The sequence below is a fragment of the Festucalex cinctus genome, chromosome 5, assembly GCF_051991245.1.
Source record: "Festucalex cinctus isolate MCC-2025b chromosome 5, RoL_Fcin_1.0, whole genome shotgun sequence".
In the NCBI taxonomy this organism is placed as follows: domain Eukaryota; kingdom Metazoa; phylum Chordata; class Actinopteri; order Syngnathiformes; family Syngnathidae; genus Festucalex; species Festucalex cinctus.
The window spans coordinates 14871856-14896397 of record NC_135415.1 but is presented as its reverse complement, the minus strand read 5'-3'; the positions used below and the strand labels follow the sequence as shown (position 1 = coordinate 14896397).

The 24542-nt window shown below is 38.2% G+C and overlaps 1 protein-coding gene across 8 annotated transcripts; it reads left to right on the top strand.

Annotated features, from left to right (window-relative positions):
- Positions 1 to 315: 315 nt before the first annotated feature.
- On the top strand, positions 316 to 16037 carry LOC144019317 (uncharacterized). Of its 8 annotated transcripts, none has more exons than XR_013283625.1 (18): positions 316 to 485; positions 593 to 647; positions 990 to 1096; positions 1187 to 1290; positions 1555 to 1607; positions 2159 to 2269; positions 2345 to 2366; positions 2452 to 2550; positions 2738 to 2978; positions 4225 to 4430; positions 4583 to 4741; positions 4817 to 4909; positions 7106 to 7216; positions 7865 to 7953; positions 8511 to 8555; positions 8628 to 8719; positions 8799 to 8928; positions 9027 to 9041. XR_013283625.1 is itself a non-coding variant. In XM_077522295.1 (18 exons), the coding sequence occupies exons 1-17, from the start codon at positions 452 to 454 to the stop codon at positions 8915 to 8917; spliced, it is 1674 nt and encodes a 557-aa protein (XP_077378421.1). In that variant the 5' UTR covers positions 316 to 451; the 3' UTR covers positions 8918 to 8928; positions 13789 to 16037. The 8 variants fall into 8 exon arrangements, 7 of the variants coding, with proteins under 7 accessions (XP_077378421.1, XP_077378420.1, XP_077378423.1 ...); XM_077522295.1 differs by lacking the exon at positions 9027 to 9041 and adding an exon at positions 13789 to 16037 and having other exon boundaries at positions 8628 to 8653; XM_077522294.1 differs by having other exon boundaries at positions 8628 to 8653; positions 9027 to 9721.
- Positions 16038 to 24542: the final 8505 nt, after the last annotated feature.

Genomic DNA, 24542 nt, shown 5'->3' with positions numbered 1-24542 from the left:
TTTCTTGACCGCTTATTCCTCACAAGGGTCGCGGGGGCTGCTGGCGCCTATCTCAGCTGGCTCTGGGCAGTAGGCGGGGGACACCCTGGACTGGTTGCCAACCAATTGAGGCGAATCACTATACCCAAAAAGAATATTATTTTTAAAGTGCCCGCTAGCAGTATTACTTCATCGTTTATTGATGTTATTGTTTTTCGATTAAAAAAAGAATAATAATACACAATATTTATAATATTTAACTAAATGTATTTGGAAACATTGATTGTCAACGGCCGTAACTATGAAGACGCCATTAATGTAGTTACCATGGTAATGAAACGTAAAGTCAAACTTGGCACTGGGTGTTGTCGTAGTTTACAGTTAAGCGACATTGAGCAAAGAAATATACAAGTTAAAACCTTATGTTTTACATATAAAACATACATGTGTCTTAGCGTCGTGGCATGACGTGATGGACTTTAAACAGCGAGAGGATACAGTAGCTCGTAAGTTGCGAGCTCAGTGATTGTCGTTAGCTGGCTTGGCTAATGTTAGCCTAGCTTCAACAGAATTGTTTTTATCAACGTTTAATGGTATGAAACTTGTTTTCCAGCCAGTCAGGACGTTTCTGGGCTTAGGTTCAACAGTCTGGCGTTGGAGGAGTTGAGGTGATGTTATTTTGGACTTTTCTCGCTTGTTTACATTGAGACTTGCAGTGAACTATTAATTAACACCTTTCAGACCATTACATACATACACACACAAAAATGAGACTGAGTGATAGTTGTTGTTTTTTTTTTTTTTTTGATGCGCGGCAGGTTCATCTGCGGCGGGAGGGGTCCTTGACCCCTTAAAAGAATTGTTCACTACGATGCCTAAAGGCTGTGCATAAACTGCCAATAATGATTGTCATTGTAAAAGCAAAATTGTTGCTACAGATCTTAAGTCTAATTAGACTTTGTTGCCTTTTGTTATGGCCCACATTAACCAACGTTTCTTATTTGAATCAGTGAGGAGCTGGAGAGGTGCACGGAGGAAACCCAGAGGCTGCAGGAGGAGGTGGAACATGCAACCAAAGCCGCCTTGGAGAAGTTTGGCTACGCATCCAAACACATTTGTATGACTTAAATGAATGCAATGAAATTCTATGACTTCAATGAATGGAATGTTATTCTTGATTTTTGTAAACCTGCTTTTTCTTCTTTAGCAGATCCATCTTTGGGCAGTTCATCCCATCAACAATGTCCGAGCAACGTCAGAACCATCAGAATGAAGGCCCAGGAAACTGAAGATGTCATGCTTGTTAGTGAGGTCTGTAAAGAGAGAGAATTTTGCTACTTGTTTTATCAACATCAGAGAACAAAATAAGTGTCTAATTGTGGACAAGTGTGTGCTTACGTTTCTGAGGTTCAACTTAAAACTCAGTATGACAAATAATCTATTAAAGTTGAAACGCAAAATCATGAACAAAACAACTGGCACGTAAACGTTTCCCCAAAATGTTTCCACATTAAAATAAGCTAGTAGGGACATTAGACTTAACAGGTTGTACTGCGTCCAATTTTTCTGTTTCAGCAACCAATGGAACATATAATGTGTAGAGACCCGAGGGATGAACAGGATGTCAGGTATATGTCAACCTATAATATTTATATACAGTGCATGTAAAAGTCTACACACCCCTGTGCCAAGTTTTTTGTGATATAAAATAAATGATTAAAAAAAATGTCAACCTATAACCTCTACAACGCCATTGGGTGGGAAAAAAAGTCCTACGAGAGAGGACAAGTAAAAATAAAGAACTGAGATAATGGCAAGTGTACAGTACTATAACTGTGGATGTGGCTGTTTGTAGATTTAACCAATCACAATTAAACTCATGTCAAAAAGGAGTCTGCATACACCTCTCACCATTTTAATTGACTCTGAGTAACCCCAAATAATGTTTAGGCGTTTTAGTAGGCTTTTCCTGACAACTGAGAATTAACAATTGACATTCAATTGAGTTGTACAGGTTATAATGTAGAATACATTAATTGTTGAAAAAGTTTTTTTGTTTGTTTTTTATCTGTCTAATTTTTTTTAATATATAAAAAAAACTGGCATTTGAACAAGGCTGTTAGGACTTTTTATAACCATTCTATTAAATGGTATAAAAATAACTCTCCTGACCTGTTAGAATGAGAGCGCTGATTACAAGTGTTGGCCAGGAGGTGGAGATGTTGAACCACAAACTCCACTCATCCAAAGAAAGCGGCCTTCGCATCAGCACCAAGCTGGAACTTCTAAGGTAAATGTAAAGGTTCATGACTTTTTTTTCCGCCTCCGCTGAGTCCACATTTTAAAGTTAAAAATCTATTTTCAGAACATCGTTGCAGCAGCAGCTGGTCAGTGAACTGTAGTCAACCCAGTCAGATAAGTTGTTGTGATGAAGATGGTTCCATGTGGTGAGCTCCACTGTGCTTCCTCCAGAAGAAGAGTGATCTGACCTGGTCCCAGGAGGAGGCGCAGACCCCGGAAGGAGAGCAGGAACAAGCTCCGCCGGAGGAGAGTGACCAAGAGACCAAACAGGTAAGTTAGGTAACCTGAAAAAGTTTAGGGCAGGCATAGAGTACACCTGCCCAATTAATCACTTTTTGAGAGATATTTAGAAGGATGCAATTTCTCCTAGCCAATCATTGAAGAAAAATACTGACATTAATGTCAGCTGCCGCATGCTGCTATGTGTTTGACAGCTGCTTAAAATCTCCATTCCCAGCCCCTTTGTCTACTGGAAGAAGCTCGGAGACAGTGTGGGACCCTTCTCGCCGAAAAAGAGAGCATGAGGCTTGAACTGGAGAACAGAGCCAAGCTGGTGGAGTTGCTCCGGTGTCAGCTGGAGAAGAGCAGCCAGACCATCAACAACCTTCACCTGGAGAACGACCTCCTCGGCACCCAGATGAAGCAGCTCCAGGCTGAGCACATGGAGAGGCTAGAGAAGCAGCGGCTCGCCATCACTGGTGGGTTCATTGCCACGGCCGCTCAATGCACTGTGAAGCAGTGAGGTTCAAATGTTGTTTTTAGTAGTGTGTATCCAAATAGTTGGTTGTGAAATTACACAATGAAGTAAATCTGAAGTAAAACTGACGTATTTCGCAAAATATGTGGATAATCATAACCGCCCCACTCTTGAGTTCCTCCAACCATGACTTGGCAAAGTAGGCTGGATGAAGATCGAATGATTTAATACTATTTTTACTTACTTATTTTTTTAAGAGTTCATTTATCTAATTAAATAATCAGGGAACTGATTTATTTTAAATAATAAATGTTATTTTTCTGCATTTGAAATGTATTTATTTATTAAATTAATTATAATTAAAATAATTGAAGTAATAATTCATACAGTTGACCCCTGCATACTTGAAAATATTGTGATATTTTTATATTTTTAAAGGGATACTTTACTTATTTAGCCATTTTTGGCAGCAAAACATTAATATTTTGCCTATAATAAATGTGATATTTTCATTATTTTTCATGTACAATTAGTACCTTTAAAAACACATTTTGCAACTTGCTGTCAACTGAAAATGACATTACAAGGGGTCAGGTAACCAATCACAGCTCAGCTTGTGAATGTCACATGACCAAACCTAGAAAACAGGTGTGCAGTGATTGGTTACCTGAGCACTTTCTGTCATTTTCAGTCGACAGCAAGTTGCAAAATGTGTTTTTAAAGGTACTAATTGTACGTGAAAAATAATGAAAGTATCAAATTAATTATAGACAAAATATTTAATTTTTATTGCTATAATGGGCTAAATAAGTGAAGTATCTCGTTAATATTTTGCAGATCTTTTTTTTTTTTTTACCCCCGTTTTTGTTTTTTGTTTAGGGGGCACTGCATGTTGAATGATTATCAGTGTTTTTGACGATTTTTATGGGGTGTACAAAAAAACAAACAAAAAAACAAAAAACAAACAAAGATTTACCCCCCCCCCAAAAAAAAACAAAACAAAACAAAACATTTCTCTATTCATGGGCCAGGCCGGTCCATATCCCCCCATGAATAGTAGTGACCCACTGGCCTTTCATAAAAACTGTCTTTTGAAGTATCTTAAGATGAATGTTGGCTGTATTGACCAAACAAAGAAATGTATTTATCTTATCGACCAAGCCCTTTTTTAATGCGTGTGAAACTCCCTGCGGTTGTGATTTACACGCTTTTGTTTTGTTGTGTTTTTTCTGTCATTTTTTTCCCAGAAGAGCACAAAAAGCTGCAGCCGCTCCACAGCTGCTCCTGCGACAAGAACCGCGACATTGTGCTGAGACTCCAGGGCCGGCTGAAGAGCTCCCAGACAGAGCTGGACCAGGTCAGGGGCGCTCTGAGGACCCTGGAAGCGGGCCAGACGAACGCACTTCAGGCCCGAGTCCAGCATCTGGAGGAGACACTGGAGAAAGTGAATCAGGTGAATGAAGAACAAATGTCAGAAGAGTCATCACTCAGCTGTAGATTTGGCTTTTTTGTGTTCACCCCAATACAAGCAGATTAATAACGTAAAGTGAAATGCCTTCGAATAGTAATTATTTAAATAACCTCCTCATTCCCTTACTTTATTAGGAGCGTTCCTACCAAAACACGGAAAGCCAACGGCAAGCGCAGGAGCTGACCTTGGTCAGGGAAGAGAAGTGGCAACTGGCCCGCGAACTGGACGCCGTCCACTCCAAGGACAAACACTTGAGAGAGAGGCTCAGCGAGCTAGAGGCCATCCTTCACAAGGTGACGCTCCACCATGCATGCTTTCAAGTCAGCTACAAATGACTTCTTTTCAGGACGTTTGCTTTTGTTGTACAGATGACTGAGGGCTTCGCCAACTGTCAGGAGTTCATCCAGCTGAAGGAGCAGGAGTTCTTCCGTCTCAAACTGAAACACGTCCTGGACTTAAAGGTAGAAATTTAATGTGCGCTGGCTGGCAGAGGCGGGTAGAGTAGCCAAAAATTGTACTCCAAGTAAGAGTAGCATTACTTCAAAATAATATTACTCAAGTAAAAGTAAAAAGTAGTCATTAAAAAATTTACTCAAGTAGAAGTAAAAAAGTATTTACTGAAAAGAATACTCAAGTACTGAGTAACTGGTTGAACATTGTCTGATTTATTTTTTAAAAACAATGTCATCAGACAGACAAAACATTCATTTTGTTGGGGTGAACCCTCTGTTGACACAAAAAAATATCAGGCTATGAGTTTACTGGCAAGTAAGCCATTGAAATCACACATTCAGTTCAATTCGCAAAGTTAAATTAAGTTAACTATATTAGAGTAGGATTTATGATGATTAATGTATTAAATCTGAGTGTACACTGAAAATATTGCAGTCACTTAATTTCTGTTAATACCCATCCAGCATAACAATTAGAAGCTTGTACTTTTTAGCCTAAATATTTTATGTTTTCATATGCTATCATTGCTGCATTGAATAAGACATTGATATGTTTTCTTACCAGGTTCTGGCATTACATGGAGTCAAGTGTTTATCTGTTACAAAAACTATCTTTACCGTGAATAATTTGACACTTAGTGGCTACCGCCAATTCATGCCTCCATATAACGTGTCGTGATCTGTTTCATTTATAGCAACAGTAAACAAAGTGAAAAGGGAATTTAGGTCAAACTAACCGCGACATGTTAACTCAGATTCGATGTGGAATTTTTATATGCCGAAATGTCCGTTTGTTTCGGCAGACACATAAGACACCGCATTATAAAGATGTTATTCCGCACGGCGTGTAAGGTAAACATGCTAATTATATAAGGCCATGGGGTGTTCGGCTTCGTCCTCTCCCGCTGCCTCTTTCCAAATCCCGACAGCGTTTCCGATGCGTCACGTGACTGCATTGTTACGTCTGATTGGTAGAATGTTAAGGGAAGGAGTCGTCATGTGATTATTATTGCTACGTCTGATTGGTGAAATGCAGTCATGTGGCAGAACCGCTGTTGGCGTCTCTGGTAAAGATAATGAACGAAAAAAGGAGGAGAAAAAAAGTAACTACTTTAATGTAGCCAAATATAGCGGAGTAAGAGTAGCGATTCTTCTTCACACATCTACTCAAGTAAAAGTAAAAAGTATTGTGTGGTAAAACTACTCTTAGAAGTACTTTTTTTTTTTTTTTTAAGTTACTCAAGTGCATGTAACGGACTAAATGTAACTCGTTACTACCCACCTCTGCTGGCTGGTCATAACGTAAGGCACAGATAACTTGCTCAATAGCGCCCTCTGGGGTGTTTGACAATAAAAAAATAAAAAAATAAATAAATAAATAAAAAACTCAGCCATTGACACCAGTTCTATTACACAATACTTAGTGACCTTTTTTTTTCATATTGCACTTGACAAATACTCTATATATTCATAAAAAAACTAACACAAATTAAACTTGAACAAGTTACAAAAATAAATACAACTCACAAATTTGCTCTAAAAACTAATTTAAACTAACTAAATTTAAAAAACAAAAGCCAAAATTGAATAAATGGTGAAAAAATGGGGGTAAACATGAAAAATAAATAAATAAAATCTGAACATTCAACTGTATACTCAAAGTTTGTTCTCTCTACATGACCCCAACCCAGCAACACCCCTGGAAAATTGCAAAAAATATGTGCCTCTTAAACTAGTTTTACAGAGCAACGAGAAATTTGCTGGTCGTCTATCATAGCAGGATGTACGGAAAGGTTTCAAGGACTAATGTTCGAAATTGAACAGAAAGTTAACCATTTTGGTTTTCAAGCAGCCATTTTGGGTGATTTCCAGGACATACTTTGACACACTTCCTCAAGGGAATTCACCCAAATGAGCGTTAGTGTCTCTAAATGAGTCAGAAATTTATGAACATCAATCAATTTGAATCATAAAGTTCCTTAAAATACATTAGTCAATTTACGGACAAGCCGCAGGTTCACAGGGAGAAAAACCCCACCCCACTTTGATACATGGAGATGCTTATACAGTATATCACATAATAGTGAGGCCTCACTCTCGTCAGGGTACTGTAAAATAAACACTGTATATAAATAAACCCTCTCCCATCTCTCGCCACTGGACATAGTGAGGAACACGGGGTGCATTTTTTTTTTCCCTCTGTAGGAATTCCAAGGTGAAAATGTAACTCCACCTGGATTGGACTCCCTGATACCATCTGTTGCACTCGCTGATCCCCATCCCTCCACGCGGGACGCCCGCAACGCCCGGATTACGGTAACGCTCTGCATCTATTGTGCCTGCTATTGACCAACGCGTGACTCAGCTCATCTGCTCGATGTCATAAATAATGTACACAGTAATCACTTTCCTTCATCCTCAGACAGCCTGATGAAGCTAGCGTCAAAGCTGCGATAATTATAAACCTTTAAACAACAGATATTTGAACAAAAAGGGAAGCAACACATGCAACCAGAGCATATGATACTCACAGGCATATATTCTTTATCCTCTGCAAAAACAAAAACATATTACTATAGCTTAGTTGCTACAAATCTAAGTGTGTTCTGTGTTATTACTGTATGTTAAAAAAAAAAAAAAAGACTGTAGGGTGCTATTTTTCTAATAAAAAAAACAACATTTTTCTCTATTTTTTGTGGGGCTGTAACTGATTAATGGCATTTCCTTTCATTTCAATGGGGAAAGAAGATTTCAGATGAGCGTTTTGAGTGTAAATTGTAAACCTATGTTTGTATTCTATCTATCTATCTATCTATCTATCTATCTATCTATCTATCTATCTATCTATCTATCTATCTATCTATCTATCTATCTATCTATCTATCCATTTAGTATCTATCCATTTAGTATCTATCATGTTGTATGTGAATTATTCTGAACATTAAGACATCTCTCCCCATGCAGGAGAGCCACGCCCGGGGCCGGCTCTCACAGGACCTCGGAGGACCACACAGGAGGAGGTCCGCACCAGCGAGAACGCACAAACCGGCATTGTACGTCTCCCCTCCCTCCATACGCTAGGAGGATTAGCTTTGTTCCCAGGCTATGCCGGGGTAAAAAAAAAACAAAAAAAAAACATGTGATGTGGCAAAGTAGAAGTAAGAGGAAGTCATTGTATGAAAGTGGGCGGAGGGGAATGTCAGCTTAGCAGAATGACTGCTTAGCTTAGCAAAATGCCACAAAATCAAACACGATAGACAACCAAAAAAATGTTCCCATAGGACAAACTATCCCCTTCATGAAATCTTCACTAATTGTACATGCAAGGGTTTAAAGCAGGGCTGGACAAAGTTGGGCTCGGGTGCTCACTTGCAGTGCTCAATAATCCGGCCCACCGTGCAGTTTGATTCTAAAAAGGACTACTATTTGTTGCATTCGTTTAGACGTTTTCAGATTTATTTATTTTTAATTAAAACGTATTCAGTGTATTTTTAGTTAATTTCTAATTAAATAATTTATTTAAAAAAATAAAATAAAAACGCTTTATAAACCACTTTATTTGTATTTTTTAAAATTATGTTTCTAAAACAGTACTATTTTTCCCCAACAGCATTGAGCAGGCCAAAGCAACCCGCCGGCGAACAAAATGCGACGGGTAAACGCTCATGACCTTTTGCCTATGCTGTGGCTAACCAAGCCGCTAACGTCATTGTTTTTTTTCCCCCAGTGAGACGATGACAGAGATGGCAGAGAGTGAGCGTCCGCTGTGTTTTTCTAACCTTGGGCATCCTTCTTAATAGCAAATCTCTCCCCCAAACAGTACAGTACAACAAATCATTGTTATTTTACACTAAACCGGCGACAGTTTTTTACAAGGCACACCTTCTGGATTCTCCAGGTCACGTTCGGTCATGTTTGATGACCGCGACGCGGCACACTCTCTACCCGTGGCGGCGGGCATCGGGTTGCAGGTCACCTGTATACGCTCTTCTCACCTCTGACCCGGGACACAGCTGACGGATACGGCAGTAAGTGGTTATAGTGTACTAAAAACGTGCAAATAAATGGAGGAAAGGACTCTACCGCAAGTGGGTAGCCGTGTAGCCTTTTGTATTATGTCTTGCAGAAATCTACATTCTCAAGCAAGATGATAATCAAGTCTCAGCAATACGTGTATATTTTTGCAAGTCATAATTGAAATAAAATGTCTTTTCATAAGTGATATGGTTGATTTACTGTTTTGTACTGTATGAGTGTGTTTTGTAATTTATTACAGTTACATGTAAGTGATGGGAGCATCTAACATTCAAAAGGAAAACGTATGATCAATAAATGCACAATATTTAAATATATTAATACATCGTGTACAGTCAGAATAGTAAGTGATCAAGGCTTAAATGCAGGAATATAAAATGAAATGGGCAGGGGAAATTACATTAAACATATTTTGAAAATGCAAATGCATAGGGGAAAAATAGGTTTTGGCTGAGAGAACATTTGTTAAAAAAAAAAAAAAAAAAATCTGACAAAGAGGAATTTCACAACTACTGTACAATAATTCACTCGGTGATCTGCTGTCAGTCTTTTAGGAGTTTATAAAGAATATATGGTTGAGTATTGTCTGTCAACATATGTTGTGAATATCTGTTGCCAAAGCTTGATCACACCACCACATAGATGCTAATTTTTAGCTTGTCTATGTTATGCGTTAGCATTAAAGCTAATGAATCTTTGAGGCAAAGTTATAGTATGTGATTTGTATCAAATATCTTTGTTTCATGATTAGTTTGACAGTAGGCACCTCGTTAGGATTTAAAAAAAATATACATTTGTGTTGTGAATAAAAAGGCAAACCAATTGTTTAAAAATAAAGCTGTGAATAAATCAAACTTATCAGTCATGAAGTACAGTATTGGAAATGTTCTGCAATATAAAATGAAAAGTTGAGATTCTGAATGTCAAAGGAACAATGTCAGAGAATGCCGTTCTCCAATCGGGTCGCTCTGATGTCATCCGCGTCCGTGATGCTGCACTAGCGCATACCTGGGAAGTACGAAGCCACACTTGCGAAACTGCAAATGTCTTTCTTGGGGCAAATGTTTCTTGTTTTCGGGCCTATGCACATCTTCCTTCCTCTGCTCATGTGTGGTTCTCCGCCTCTTTGTCCTCTTCCACCAGCGTAGGAGGCACTTGTTTGTGCAAGTTTGGCTATTAGGACAGATAGCACCTCCTCACGCAGGAATCAAAACAAAGACGTTTTCCGCATTCGAGGATATAAACAAGCTAATTTGACTTTTAGTCAGGTCTATGATGACAAATCGGTTTCCTCCATTCCGTAAGGGCTGAAACAATCGACAGATTAATCGATTATTAATTGCAGCTCTAAAGTCAAGACACCAATGTATTTCTCAACCAATGTATTGGGTTGACAAAAGTCATAGCACACTTGTCCTTCATGAGTCTCACCTTTTGCCTATTGATAGTGTTGGAATTCGTCACTCTGTGATGACGCTATTACGCGACGACGCTATTATGCTGCTATTATCCAACGTCACCAAGGCTAACCAGCTCGCGTGTCGCTCGTCCTTCAAATTTCGCCTCTTACATGACACTGATATTTAATTGATTTCTTATCAAAATACAAGCAGTTGACAAGTTGATTTATGGCCCTGCACTGTTTACAAGGCCGTCTCTCGTTCAGCACATCATGTGCCGACAACCGTTGATAAGACACAAAAGTAAAAAGGAAAAAGAGCAAATATTTAAACAGCAGGAGGGAGTGATTATCGCTTTTTGAGTGTACGTTAATTTGTGTGCTGTACTGACAGTTTAAAGTAAACACTGGAGGGAATTACATGAACGTGACACGGTTTTGTGCAAAGGGGTCACAGGAGGCTTTAGTATGTCTGAACAGGAAGTGCATTGCTGTTTCATCCTCACGAAGGAAGTTGCCGGCTTGTCGTTGTTTTGTCTGCTGTATAGAACGCTTTTATCTTCCACGTTTGTCCAGTTGGGACGTTTGTAGATTAGTCAGTGATTAAAACAAACATTCATGTTTGTATTGTGAAATTTAAAAAAAAAAAAAAAAAAACACCTTACGGGTAATTTCTATTTATGTATTGTGTATGTTCCAACAATACAATTGTGCCATAATTAATTAATAATTTTTTATGTGGCTTTATTTTAGTTGTGCAGTGGACCCTCCATTATAAGCAGAATATACTACCATATATATATATATATATATATATATATATATATATATATATATATATATATATATATATATATTCCAACACAAAAAAATATTTTAAAAAAAACCTGATGAACCTGCAATGTGCGTTACACACACAAAAAAAAATCTGATGTTGTTTATTTTTTTTTCTAATATGCAAACCCGCAGGTGCCGAACCATGAGTAGGCGGCGTTCCACCGTATTTATTTTTCATCCACATCGCTTCACCTCATTTATATGAATGAATTAAATCTGTAAGTCATGCTATTGTAGTAGCAATGATGAGCAACTTAACCACCGGCCTAACAAGAGGACTCACTGGTCCTCTTAACGCTAACATAAAAGTGCTGCGTGGAGGGAAAGTTTATGTGTTCTTTACGACTTCAGTAACTTTATTAAACGTTCTCCCGTGCATGCTTTGGGGGCGAATTGCTGCAAATCTAGTAAGTAAGTGGTGGTAATGACTCGAGTGCAACAGCTGCAGAGGCTATAAATGGACCCGACCCGAGCATGTCCCCGCATACACTGATGGACCCTATGTTTAATTGGACCCATGTGATGTTGCCATGACTACCAAATCACGTTATCCACTCAATCAATTCCTGAACTATTCAGGCTGAATAGCATTATTAAAAAATAATTTGACGATGAGGAAGAATACCCATGCATTACAAATAATGATTCGATTATCAATTTAAAAATTGTTCCTCTCTTTTCCAGCTTGAAAACACATACAAGTATGAGTAAATCACAACACACAGATGCTTGGGCGAAAGCTGTATCATTTAACACCTGCCCTCAAATAACCTTTATTTACCTTTGCCAAACATTCTGCTCCACTGCTCTAAAATTCACCAGCTTGACTAACTTCTTGGCAGTGGTTTCCTCCAGAAGTGGCTAAAGATTGTCAGGGAATTTTTATGTAACACTTGTGTGGCATTACTACACTAGTGTTTGTTTTACCTCTGTGATCACACAGTGTCCCTTTTAGGGACCATTAATTAATGCCTCAGTGTGGAGCGTGGAAGGGCTGGGCGGGGTCCCTGGAGCAATGAGAACACCACTGGGACACCAAGGTTTCACTTTGACTGCTGATTACCTCTGTTGATGGAAACAAATTCACTTTAAATGGGCTTCAGTGACAGAGTGTGCTAAATGTGAGCATTATTCCGTGGGTCAGCGTGTTCAGCGTTTTACATCATTAGTTATGTCAAGGGACTCCAAAAAAAGTACCTTAAACTTGAAATGATCACCACGGTTTGTATGCGACAATTGTTTGATACTAAGTATATATTAGGGATGCACTGTTACCACTTTTTTTAGACTGATTACAAGTTTAAGTATTTAAGCACTCACTGAAACTGCGTATTGAAGAACAAACTTCTTGAACAAAAGTTTCATTGAAAAATAAGACGCTTTAGAAGAGTATCTTGACGTTTTGACATCCAATTGCATGCCACATGTTTTCCACTTAAATGTAGCTTGTAGCACAAGGCATTTCAGTTTTGAACACTAGGGGGGCACTATGAAATAAGTACATAGATAAGAGACAAAGAGCTCTATTTCGTAGACAGCATTTGGAAGTAAACTTTGCAATTTGGCGCTTGGCGCACCTGACAGTAGACTACATTTGATGCCTGCCGGTCTAAGTTGTGGCGCAGGTGATGTAACATGAGTTTCAATTTCGATTTTGTTAATTAATGTTGTACATGAGCTTTTGGTGGTCATTTTAAATGTATGCATTTTAGTATTCGGGAATTGAGGTTTACTTTTTTTTTACACTGTACATTTTAAAATCTTACACACAACAAATATTCCATATAGAAAAAAAAGCTCAAATGAATAAAAACTCAACTGAAAGAAAGCATTTTCAAGAAAATAAAAACTAAAATTCAAGAAATAATGTCATTAACGAAATAAAATAAAAACGGAAATGCTTTTTAAAAAACGAAAACTAACAAACTACATTTTATGTTTACAAAACTAACTAAAACTAAACTATAATTATAACAAAAGTGTCATTTGTTTTAGTCTTTGGTAATGAATTTAATGCATGAGCCTTTGGGGATGATTTTAAATGTGATTTTAAGTAGATTTATTTTGAAATTACCGGAATGAGGACGTTTGAAAGTGTGTCACACACAAGTGACGTCATCTAGCAGCAGCCAATAGAAAAGCACCTTCAGATGACGTCGCTCCCATGGTGTTTTTTAAATATTGCGCACAAGTAATACACATTTTAAAAAAAAAACTAAAACTAACTAAAACTAAACTAAAACTAAGCATTTATTGAATAAAACTAAAACTAATCAAAACTAACAGAAACACCCTGAAACTTAATTAAAACTAACTAAATTTAAAGAAAAACAAAGCTCAAAACGAAATCAAAACTAACTGAAATGAAAAATTCCAAAACTATAATAACCCTGACTAAGACACAAACCTGATCTAAAACTAAATGCTTGAATAGAAATCTGCGTTAAAGTGATGAACCGCAACACTGTATATAAAGAGTAAAAGTTGTATGTAGGAGGGAATTAAAATAAAAAACAAAGAAAAAGTGGCATTTAGGATAGCCGTGGCCCTTCCAATAACAACCCTTCGACTCCCGTTGACTGTGAAGACTATGAAGGCTTTGTTTATTATCTCGCAGACGGAGGCCTCGTGCTGTCACAGGACCGCTCTGAAGCAACAACAAGAACCGCGTCAGCATGATGCAGCGACAGCAGCTACGTGTCGCCCTTGAATGGATCTGCTTATTCATTTAAGGCGTGCGTCGCGCAGCTCCCACCGTGAGGAATTTACATGCGGGTAGGTGCAACTCATGACGTCGTGCCAGTTTGCCGCTAGGTCGGTGGTAATGGGTGACGACGGCCAAATGTTTGGGGTCACGCCCTCGGTGACCACGTGTTGAAGTTGTGCGGTCATTAGAGCCTCCCTGATGCCACAAGAGCACAGAAGGTCTCCATATGTGAGTCTTTGTTGGCCACAAATCCTTGTTAGTGCAGACGTGAATGGGCACAAAATGCAGCATTTGGCAATCATACATGAGTAGTAAATACTTGGGCTCGACTGATAGGGACTTTTTGAGGCTGATGATACTTCTGCTAGCAGAAATAATTTCAGATAACCAATTCATCGGCTGATTAATTTAAAATATATACAGGGAGTCCTCGAGTTAAGGCGCACTCGACCTAAGGAGTTTCGACTTTACAACGGTTACACCCGGTCAGCCATTTTGGCTCCTCGTCCGCCATATTGCCGTAGTGTTTTCCCCTCATCCACTATTTAGCCCTATTGCTAGCTAGTTAGTGCTAGCGCTTGTGCACTTGTGGGAGTATCTTTGGTTTTTTCGCCTCCATTTTTTCCACACCATGGTCCCAATGAAGAAAGCTACGTCTTCTATCGATGTTGGTCCAGCAAAAAAATAAAAAATAAATAAATAATAATTACCATGGCAACGAAGCTAGACATCATAAAAAGATAGCAGAAAGGAGAGACACCGACAAACATCGGCAAACACTTGGCCTTCAGTGGGACAGCATCTTATTTTTATTTCATTTTTTTTTTATTTTAGATTTTTTTTTAAATGCAAATTAGTTTGATGTAAATATTGACTTTAATGGGGAAATTCGACTTAAGTCAAAATACGTGTTACAACAATAGCGTAGGAACGTAAATCTGATGTAACTCGAGGACTCCCTGTATATTGAATTTGAAAAAAAAAAAAAACGTTTTTTGGGGTCCCTTACTGCTTATTAGAAAGATATGAGATACAGGCACAACATTTGTTATACACTATTTTGTCCTGTTGTCTTTTTTTGTTTTACTTCAGAGAGATAACTTGACAAAAATCTGTAGGTTGGAGAAGTGAATAATCTTTCTAAAAGCTAATACTCCAGATGTGAAAATGCACAAAAGGCAGCAGGAATAGTCGGCAGTAAATATTTTATGTGGCAACTGTACAGAGGAATTGAGGAATGCCATTAACAAAAGTGTGAAAACAAATCCTGGCTGCACACCAAAGGACCGAATATGTTTTTCATTGGTCTTCTGCCACACCCCTTGACAAAGTTTCTTGGAAAAGCGCTGAGGTCATTGTGAATGATCCCGCTGACAAACAAACCTCCTTGGAGGAGGTAACATGTTTGGAGATGATGTTTACATGAGAGCACTTGTGGTGTGTTGTTGAAGATCAGTGGTCAGATAAGAGTTTATTTTTACCCTCAACCTCCTTCTCCATCTTGCTCTCTCTCACTTGATTGCAAAGGGAGGAAAAAAGCCAGGAAACGTTGTTGACTTGAGGGGCTTTTCTTTGTAACGGCGCGTACAGTAGCTCCGGATCCTCTCCGGGAGGATTTCCTTCTCGCGTGTCCCGGTTGTGTATAAATATTGAAAGAGAACAGCCTGTGAGACAAGGCATTGTTCGCAAACAACTCTCTAAATGGCTGCGCGAGGATGGTGTGACTGGGCCAAGCACGGCCCCTCTTTTGACCGATCGCTCACTATTACTGTAAGGAAATCAACCGCATTGCCTTGCCTGAAGAAAGTCTGTTTGTTTAGCTCAATGCTAACAAACTATGCAAAATGCCATTGATGGGTTATATGGGAAAAACTTGCATATACTATAAGTGATGCTCGTTATAAATTTGCTTAGGAAAAACTAATATAAATCTGTATAGATATATATATTTGTTTACCCCACAAATGTTTCCCCCAAAAATGTAAAAAAAAAAAAAAAACATGCAACACTTCCAATAAATGTTTAGCCACCCTAAAAAAAATAATTAAAAGTTAAAATATTAGAAAAAAGATATTGATGAAAAATCTGTGAATAGGCTAACCTGCATGTGCTAAACTACTGAGTATGTGTGGATCTACTTTAATCACAGGCGTATATTCTTGATACTCTTAAAAAACAAAACAAAAACAAAAAAACGAATATTACTGCAGTTTACTAATTCACCTACAGTAGTTGTGAAACTCTTCTTTATTTGTGTCTAAATGACAATATTATACTGTCGCCTGGTGGCCAAGTCAAGCATACTAGAAGGAACTGTAATGAATTTATTTAACTTGCACAAAGTTGAATCCTTTATTTTATTTAAACTATTATAATAAAGAGTGTGATATTTTCTGCACTAAAAAAACAACAACTTTTTGTTCGGTTTTTGGAGAGGATGAAACAGATCAATGGTATTTCTGTTCATTAACATGGGGAAATATAATTTGTAATACAAGTGGCTTGAGTTATGAGCGTGGTTTGTTGTTAAAAAAAAAATAAAAATCCAGCTTTATTTATGTTGGGATGTCAGTTTTATTGGCAAATCATCACCTTAATAAAATAAGGGCCGAAGTCATTTAAAAATGCAAACTCCTTGCTGGACTTGAAAGCCATAACCTCAGAACGTTGGGGCATACATCGTCACCACTGGCCCACATTGTTATCTTTAGTGTAACTTATATGTTAACATTGCCGATTTTTATTTTTACTAGAATTTCAGATGCACATGATGATGACTTTGATTCCCCTTGTAAAGTTTATTTATCCCACGCAATCCCATGGAAATAAATGAAGAAAAGACAAAGGCCACGGGAGAACATTAATTTCCCTCCAGAGACTTTCGACTTCTTATCGACGGGAGGAGCACAATCGGGGGAAACTGGTACGATACACAGGAAATGTTTTTGTTATGGTCACAAAAAAAAAAAAAAAAAGAAAGAAAGAAATCACAGGCTCTGGCAGCCGGCTGGCTTTCCACTCAAAGGAGATTGACGGCCATTTTTAATAGTCATCTTGAGGATGTCGGTGGGTCAACTACAAAAAAAAAAACAATGCGCCAGTAAGGATGTGCAAAAAGCCACCGTTGTGCAGGGAAGGTGTGACATGTTTCCCTTTTTGAGAGCAACATCCTGCGCGGTGAAGACAAATTCATTCATTCAATTGCATATTGAATTACACATAAAAATAAATGATTAATCTAGGAATGTAGACCGTTGGGAATAATGACCAAAGCATCCCTTCTGCCAAGTCGTTTTGGAAACAATTTTTCTTCAAAGAAATAAATAATATAATAAGAAATAAACCCTGTTTAGCGCCTGGCCAACTAATCGGCCAGCCAATTATTTAGGTGGATATTAGGACTTTATGCCCATTAACTTATTTGCTCCCAAAAACGTATAAATATGTTCTATTTTAAATATTACCATGCTCCCAATACGTATTTATGTTTATTTATTTATTTATTTATTTATTTTTTATGCTAGAGCATAATGCATAGAGCTTAAATGCAGCCTCTGAACTGAAGAGCATGCTAATGACAATGGTAGTTATTCCCAAAACGGCCAGCAGGTGGCAGCAGAGTATAAGAGATCAACCAGGGACATGTCGCAAAAGGCTCTTTTCCCCAGCGTTTTAAAAAGATTTGTGAATAATGATGACACTTAGTATATTACAATGCTAATTGCTGCAAAACGGAAACGGATAGAAATTTACTTTTTTCTCCTGATGAAAGAAGAGACTTTAATCTTTCTTTTGGTAGTTTCCATGCTTTTATAGCAATAGGCACAATATTCTGTGGGCCTTGCAAAATCAGTCAAAATCCAGTAAAACAGCAAAATGGCTGTGAGGGAATGAGTTAAGACAAAATGCGCAAGTACACACTGTATATGTTAAGATTTACAGTATATTCACGCTTACAAAAAAAAAAAAATCCATCTTTTCTTAACATCCCTTGTTGAGGCCTGAAAAAAAAAGCCAAAGAAAAAGCTAAACTCACTCCTAGTCCTTTGATGCCTGCTGACCTGAGCTTATGGAGAGCCTCTTTTTGGCCTCTAATGAAGCATAGCAAATTGGCGGGTGGTTGGCTTTGTGATGGTACACAATGCTCTGCTGTTGTGTAACTCTGTGCAAAACCTGCGGTCGCGCTCAGGTCACCGCGGACAGTTTTTAATACAAAAGAAAAAAAAACCCTCAAGGTTCTCGCTTTATTTTCTCTCTGCCATTGTGACGCGGCGCTTTTTTTTTTTTAAACATCTTAAATGAAGCCGTTAAAACAATGAGCCGCGGGGTCCGATTACAAAACCTGTTGGGGGGGTTGAATGGTGGGAAATGAACCACACCTCCAGAGGACAAAACAAGCCTATGGCGGGACCATCACTTTGCGTAAATAAACTGCACGGGCTTGACCTTGAAACTCAGACGTACACATTCCTTTTGATCCCAAAGGTGTTTGCTCTAGAGCAGTGGTTCCCAAACTTGCGGGGATTGTTTTTCTTAATATTACAGGACCAAGCTTCTTTTTTTTTTTTTTTTTTTTTAAGGAAAATGTAATAAAAAGAGGAACATTTTCCACAATTAATCCTTAAATTCTATGAAATATCTCCGCATTCCAGCTATGCCAGCAGTTTTTCGTCCTCCGCCGTTCTCTCCCAGGAAACCAGGAATTAGCCCTTAGTAGATAAATCCTGCTGTACTGTATCTTTAATGGCTGGCTGGCACGCATCTATCACCTTCAGTGAAAAGGCCCTGGCTCTCCCCACCCACGCCTTGACAACCTGACTTGTATATCAGCCCCCTCTACCTTCACCTCGCCTTACACGGCCTGTCTCAGGGGCCTTTGCAAAGCACCATGACTTAAATGTGCGGTACCAGGCTCCACTGTGGTGAGGCCCCACTGTGGGATTTAATGGTGGATACTGGATAATGTAAAGGAGACGGGAGCTGTGCATGCACCGTAGACAGGATGAATGGATAGTTAGTATATACAAGACTATATAGTGCCCTCCATTTACTGAGTTAGAGAAACATAACATTTTGGCCATGACCATACAATGATAGAAAAAAAGTGAAGAGTAGATGTTGGCTCTAACTGCTAGCAGTTGACTTTTTATCATGATGATATGATCCTACACATAAAGTGTATCCGGGAAAGAGCACTCCCTAAACTCAAACTTGAACTTTATTTGCCTCCATTCAAACACACCTGTTATTTATCCTTGGTGTGTTATTTGTTCCATGACAAAATTGTAATTTGAAGGCTGAGGCGACCTTGTGCTGACATGACTCAGTGTTTGCATGCTGCCAGCTTTGTTTTCTTAATCCTGGAAAAGTGTTTTTCGCTCGGCCACACAGCCAAACCAGGAGATGTGTCGGAAAAGTTGCAAAATGTTTCAATTCCAAACTACAAATTATGAGTGTACTCCTTCAACATAATCACCTGATTGATTGTGTAACCGTAACCTCAGGAAAGACATTTTTCCACACACAAAAAAAGTAATATTACCAGCACCTGCTGAATGTCCTTTCAAAACATACGGAATGAGAACAAAAGTAGGACAAAAAATATCAAAATAAATTCTATTTGCGACTATCTCACTAATGGCTAGATATCAGCTAGCACGAAAAGCTAATATAGTGTCAGTAAATCTTTTGTTCACAAAAAATTGTTTAATACCAGCTCTGGCTTAGAGTCCAATTAAAACTCATTCACTGCCTTTGACAAGTATACTTGTCAATTGTATTTTTTAGAGCGGTGCTAAATGGGGGCGAATCTGAGCATGCTCCACTGTAAATATCAAACTTGGAAACAACTTTACTGATGCCCAACCACCGGTAGATGACATCATTGCCCCATTTTATAGGAAATAAACACAGTTTCAGAGTCCATGGGAGAAATGGCTGTATTTTGGCAAACCTACATTTTTCTGCTGTCAATTATAAAAGAACGGGACGGGACAAAAAGTAGGGAGTCTATTCTGTTATTTGGTAGATTCGGTTTATATATAATTATTGAGTGTAATATCACGTGAGTATTGGAAATGTAAAAATTTTCTATAATGACTGGCAGTGAATGAGTTAAGCCTTAAGGCTCACTCTCTGGCTCACGAGCTAGCAGCTAGCTAGCTTTCACCTTGCATGAGAAGCTAATTACTAGCCTAAAGTCATTCATTTGTCAACAAGTCGTATAAAACCATCTCCAGCTAAGAGTCCTATCTAACAAACAAGAATTGAAATAAAAACAGGACCAAAATATCAAAATAAAATAAAATAAGTATGCGGCTATCTAGCTAGTTGCTAGGTTTCAGGCATTCAACCTCGGCGATACCATTGCCAACGAGTAGGCACCATTTGGCTGATTCAGTCAATATATATATTTTTTTTTCATTTTTTTCTCTCTCATGAATGGACGTTTGATGATGAGGTCAAAATTCGGCAGTAAGGCCTAGGAGGTGGGGGGGGGGGGGGGACTTGTCTGGAACAAGGAGTGGGATTCATAAGCGTTTATCTAAAAAAAAAAAAAATTTTACCCGCTGTGGGATAAAGTCTCCTTGTTGTGCAGCGTGTGAATTGTGTCGGGGATACAGTAAGTGACCCTGACGCAATTAAAGTCAACAGGAATGGTAACGAACACTGGTCAAAAAGCAGTTAGCTAGCTAGCGGTAAGGTACCGATCAGCTGTCACATTAAGCTAACATAGCAGTCTTGAGTCCTTTGTTGGCAAGAAAATGCTTCATACCAGCTCGAGTCAAGAGTTCTCTCAATACAATGCAAATGGAAATAACAGGACAAAAATACCAGAATGGAATCAGTTTGCAACTATCTAGCTGTCGGTTAGATAGCTATCAGTTAGCCCCAGAAGCTAACTTAGCAGTATAAAGTTTTTTGACACAAAAAACAGCAGGATTTGAGTATTATCAAATCAATGGGAATGGAAACAAAAACAGAACTGAAATACACAAATAAAATCAGTCAGCATTTGTAAATAGAAAAGAAATTGCGACTGTTTTTTTTATTTAACAAAAAAAAAAAAAAAAGTGGATTATGGCAGCCAGCAAGCTAACGTAGCATTACTAAAATTCAGTTTTTGCATTTTGTACTTTTTGACAACATAAAAAAAAAAAAATGGGCTTTTTTTATTTATTTTTTTCAGTTGGAGTAAATAACAACAAATGATCTTTTTTTATTATTATTATTTTGGAGTGCCATTTTGAAAATGGGGGAAGGTGGGGGACCACGAATGATCCACAAATTTTTCAATGTACTGACATGCAAAATGCTGCGCTGCCTTAAAAGAAAAGGCGTCAGTGTCGCTCTGCCGAGCAAACATAAAAAAAATGAGCGCTTGAACCGTTTTACCCTTTTCTTCCAGACAAATTACTCCAACTGTTATCCTTCCCCCCGCCCCGATGATTCTCTTCTGCGTTGCTGTTGTTTGAACAGATGCTGGACCCCCACACCCCCCATCCTCTGGAGTACAATGCGATAACACTCAGTGGCATTAAGAGTTCAGCGCCCAGTCGGTTTCTTTCCAAGAGAGAGAGACGCATCAAACGTCGCCCCGCGTGTCACTTCCTGTGCCAAAACTAAATAGAGGACTTTAATTTAAGAATGCTCCTTATAAAACCGGCAGCGACCGCGCTCACCTTTTGAATGTTTACTTTAAAAGGAATATATTTAGGAAAAATGTGAGAAAAAAAATCATACTTTGCATATTAGAAATCCTAACTGAATAACAACTTCATATTTTTCAAAGGCAAACACAAAGAAGATTTCAGAAGTGTATCATCATTCTTGAGCGTAATGCTCTCATCTTCAAAATCACTTTTCAGGAAATCAAAAACTACCGTCTTGAGTTACCAAAAACCGCATTGTTCAAGTTGGTATGAGGATGATGACATTCAATGTGTTGGCTTCATTCGTGGTAATATTTGTATGAATAAAAACATGGATGTAAGTTTTGCCTGAAGACACCGGTCACAAAAAAACAACAACAAAAAAACACAACAACAACAACAGCTTAGTAAGTTCATCTTCAAACTATCATATAACTCAAACCGCAATAATCTCATTAGCGAAGCATACACAAGAAGTCAGCGGTTACATATTCCGGGTTTAGTCTCAGTATGTTCCGCACAGTGGATTAAAATGGTAGGACCGTCCACATCAAAGTCTTAATTAATACTTCACAAAAGCAAATGACAAAATATTTCTGAATGTTTCTCATTTTTCCATTAGTTTATTCCTATTTATATATTCATTTTTTTAATATTGAATGCAATTTTTCCCCCTCATATTTTTTAGCCAATATTTGTACGTATTTTTAACATACAAATACGTTTGTGTATTTTTTTTCAAATATTTGGCCTAAAATTTTAGTATTTTTCATCTAATATTTTTGTACTTCTCAGCTAATCTGAAAAAGTCTTAATTATACATTAATGTTTAATATGTTTTTATTAGTATTTTATATTATTGTCTCATACTTGTGAATTTGATACATTTCTATATTTTATCCCAATTCATATTTATGTATTTTGAACGTTCCTTTTTTTCAAATGTTTGTATATTTTCTTTGTATTTTCTTTATTTTTGTTTTGTTTTTTTGTTTTATATTGTAAACATTATTGCTTTGGATCTTGTTAGCTTATGCTAGTGTAGCAAATGTTTTGACTCTCGAAGGGTAGCCTCTACGGGCCTTATTTAAGAGCCTTTCTTGTTCCTCTGCGAGGTCATGGGCCTTCGAATCGCCCTGGAGTTTGGACACAGCCATTTTACTGAACGCTGCGTCGAAGTCAACTTGCTATTTGTTGAAGCATCCCATGTGCGAGGTTTCTGTCCGTTCTAAGAATGAAGCTGAGATGAGCAGCTGGCGTTGTCTGTAAATAAGCTTTGCTGTTGGCCTCTCGCAAGTGTCCAGTGTCCCGTTTCCTACTCACAGGCACACAAGATATTCCGAGTTCCACGATGCAATGAGGTCTCGTAAAATCCCACCTATGTCACCCCTGACCTAAAAACTCGAGCCAGTTGTCATGTCTGGTCATACATGACAGTTTTAACAAATATGACAAAACAGAAGATATTTCATGCGGTGGGAGAGACTGTATGAGCCTAATGACGCACCATCGGGAGTCTTCCTCATTTCCATTTTACAGACAGTTTGGGAAATAAGGAGGGTTGGGGTTATCACAAAATGTCAACCCCAAAAAAAAACAATTTCCTTGATCCACACCTAAATTTAACCAGTTTGCCACAGTACTTTGGCCTGTGGCACATCCTTCCATAAAACATCACTGAAGTCCTTCTGAATGGCTAAAAAAAACAGCAATGAGAACATAATGTCAAGAAAAATGGGAAAACTATTTCCTGGCAGCACCCAAATTGAATGGGTTGTACCTTGACCTATGTCACATCCTTCACATTAGTGAAGTCATGCGAACAAACAGAGATGACAGTGTCAATGAAAATAATAGCCACAATTTTAAAAAAAAATGTCCTCAATGCGCAACTATATTTAAAAGGTTGCATGTTGGCCGGTGTCATATCCTTCCACAAACCGTCACTGCAGTCTTTCTTAATCACTAACCACCAGCATTGAGAACATAATGTCAATGAAAATAATTTCAGCCAAAATGGGGGGAAAAAAACAATATCCGGATCCACGCATAATTTGACTGGGGGCAACCTTGGCCGGTGTCGCATCCTTCCACAAAACGTCACTAAAGTCCTGCTAGATTGGCAACAGCAATGAGAACATAATGCCAATGAAAATCATTTCAGTGGGCTTTAAATATGAAGACTTTTTTTGTCATTTCAATTGTCAACTGTTTACATGTGACGTGATGAATTTTGATCTGTGCCATTTTACAGCTATATGAGATACATATCAGTGTAAACATCACATGATTTATCAAGGTGGACTTTGGTCGTCTATGTAGTAGTTGTAATTGTGGGAATGCTTGTTATTGTGATTTTTATTCTCCACACTTTTTTGCCGCCTAACAACTCCCACATAATACTTCCAATTTACATTGTTCAAATTTCAATTAGCTTAAAAAATTCACGCCTCCCGGGGTATATATCATCTGATTCCACATTACTTACAGTATTTGCACAAATTAACATTTAATGTCAACATTTCCCCATTTATTTTCAATGGGACAGTCATTGAACTTTTTCTAAGTAACACTTTCCACGCCCACTTCCATATATATAACTTATCATCATTACCAGGTGTCTGATACTGCTCGGTGGCACAGTTGGTAAAGCGCATTATCCAGTAACCAGGAGGTTATAGTTTCATAATTTATCTCTCAATTTGCTTTCCCATGCAATTTCTCCAGAAATTGCACTCCGTCTAGTTGTATTGACACTTTTATCAAAGCAACAGAGTGATAAAAACAAGTTACAGGTAGTTTAAAAGAAGATCTTCCGTCACAAACCTGCTCTGGTTGGAAGCCACCATTTTCAATTACGTAAACAAGGAGGTCACTGCATTTACCATTTACATCAAGACAGCACGCGTGGGCCAGCCTGGCTGTTTTCCGACTGACGCGACTTCTGTTCGGATTGGCAAAAGGAATACTGTACCACCCCTGTAAATCCGAATGAAATTCCATTCAGATTCA

What these genes read in the sequence shown, in the direction of transcription:
- LOC144019317 (XM_077522295.1), top strand. Translation starts at nt 452, where the DNA reads ATGGACTTTAAACAGCGAGAGGATACAGTAGCTC. An exon ending in TAGAGGCCATCCTTCACAAG is followed by an intron (nt 4,742 to 4,816) that starts GTGACGCTCCAC and finishes TTTGTTGTACAG; the next exon opens with ATGACTGAGGGCTTCGCCAA. An exon ending in GATGACAGAGATGGCAGAGA is followed by an intron (nt 8,654 to 8,798) that starts GTGAGCGTCCGC and finishes TGGATTCTCCAG; the next exon opens with GTCACGTTCGGTCATGTTTG.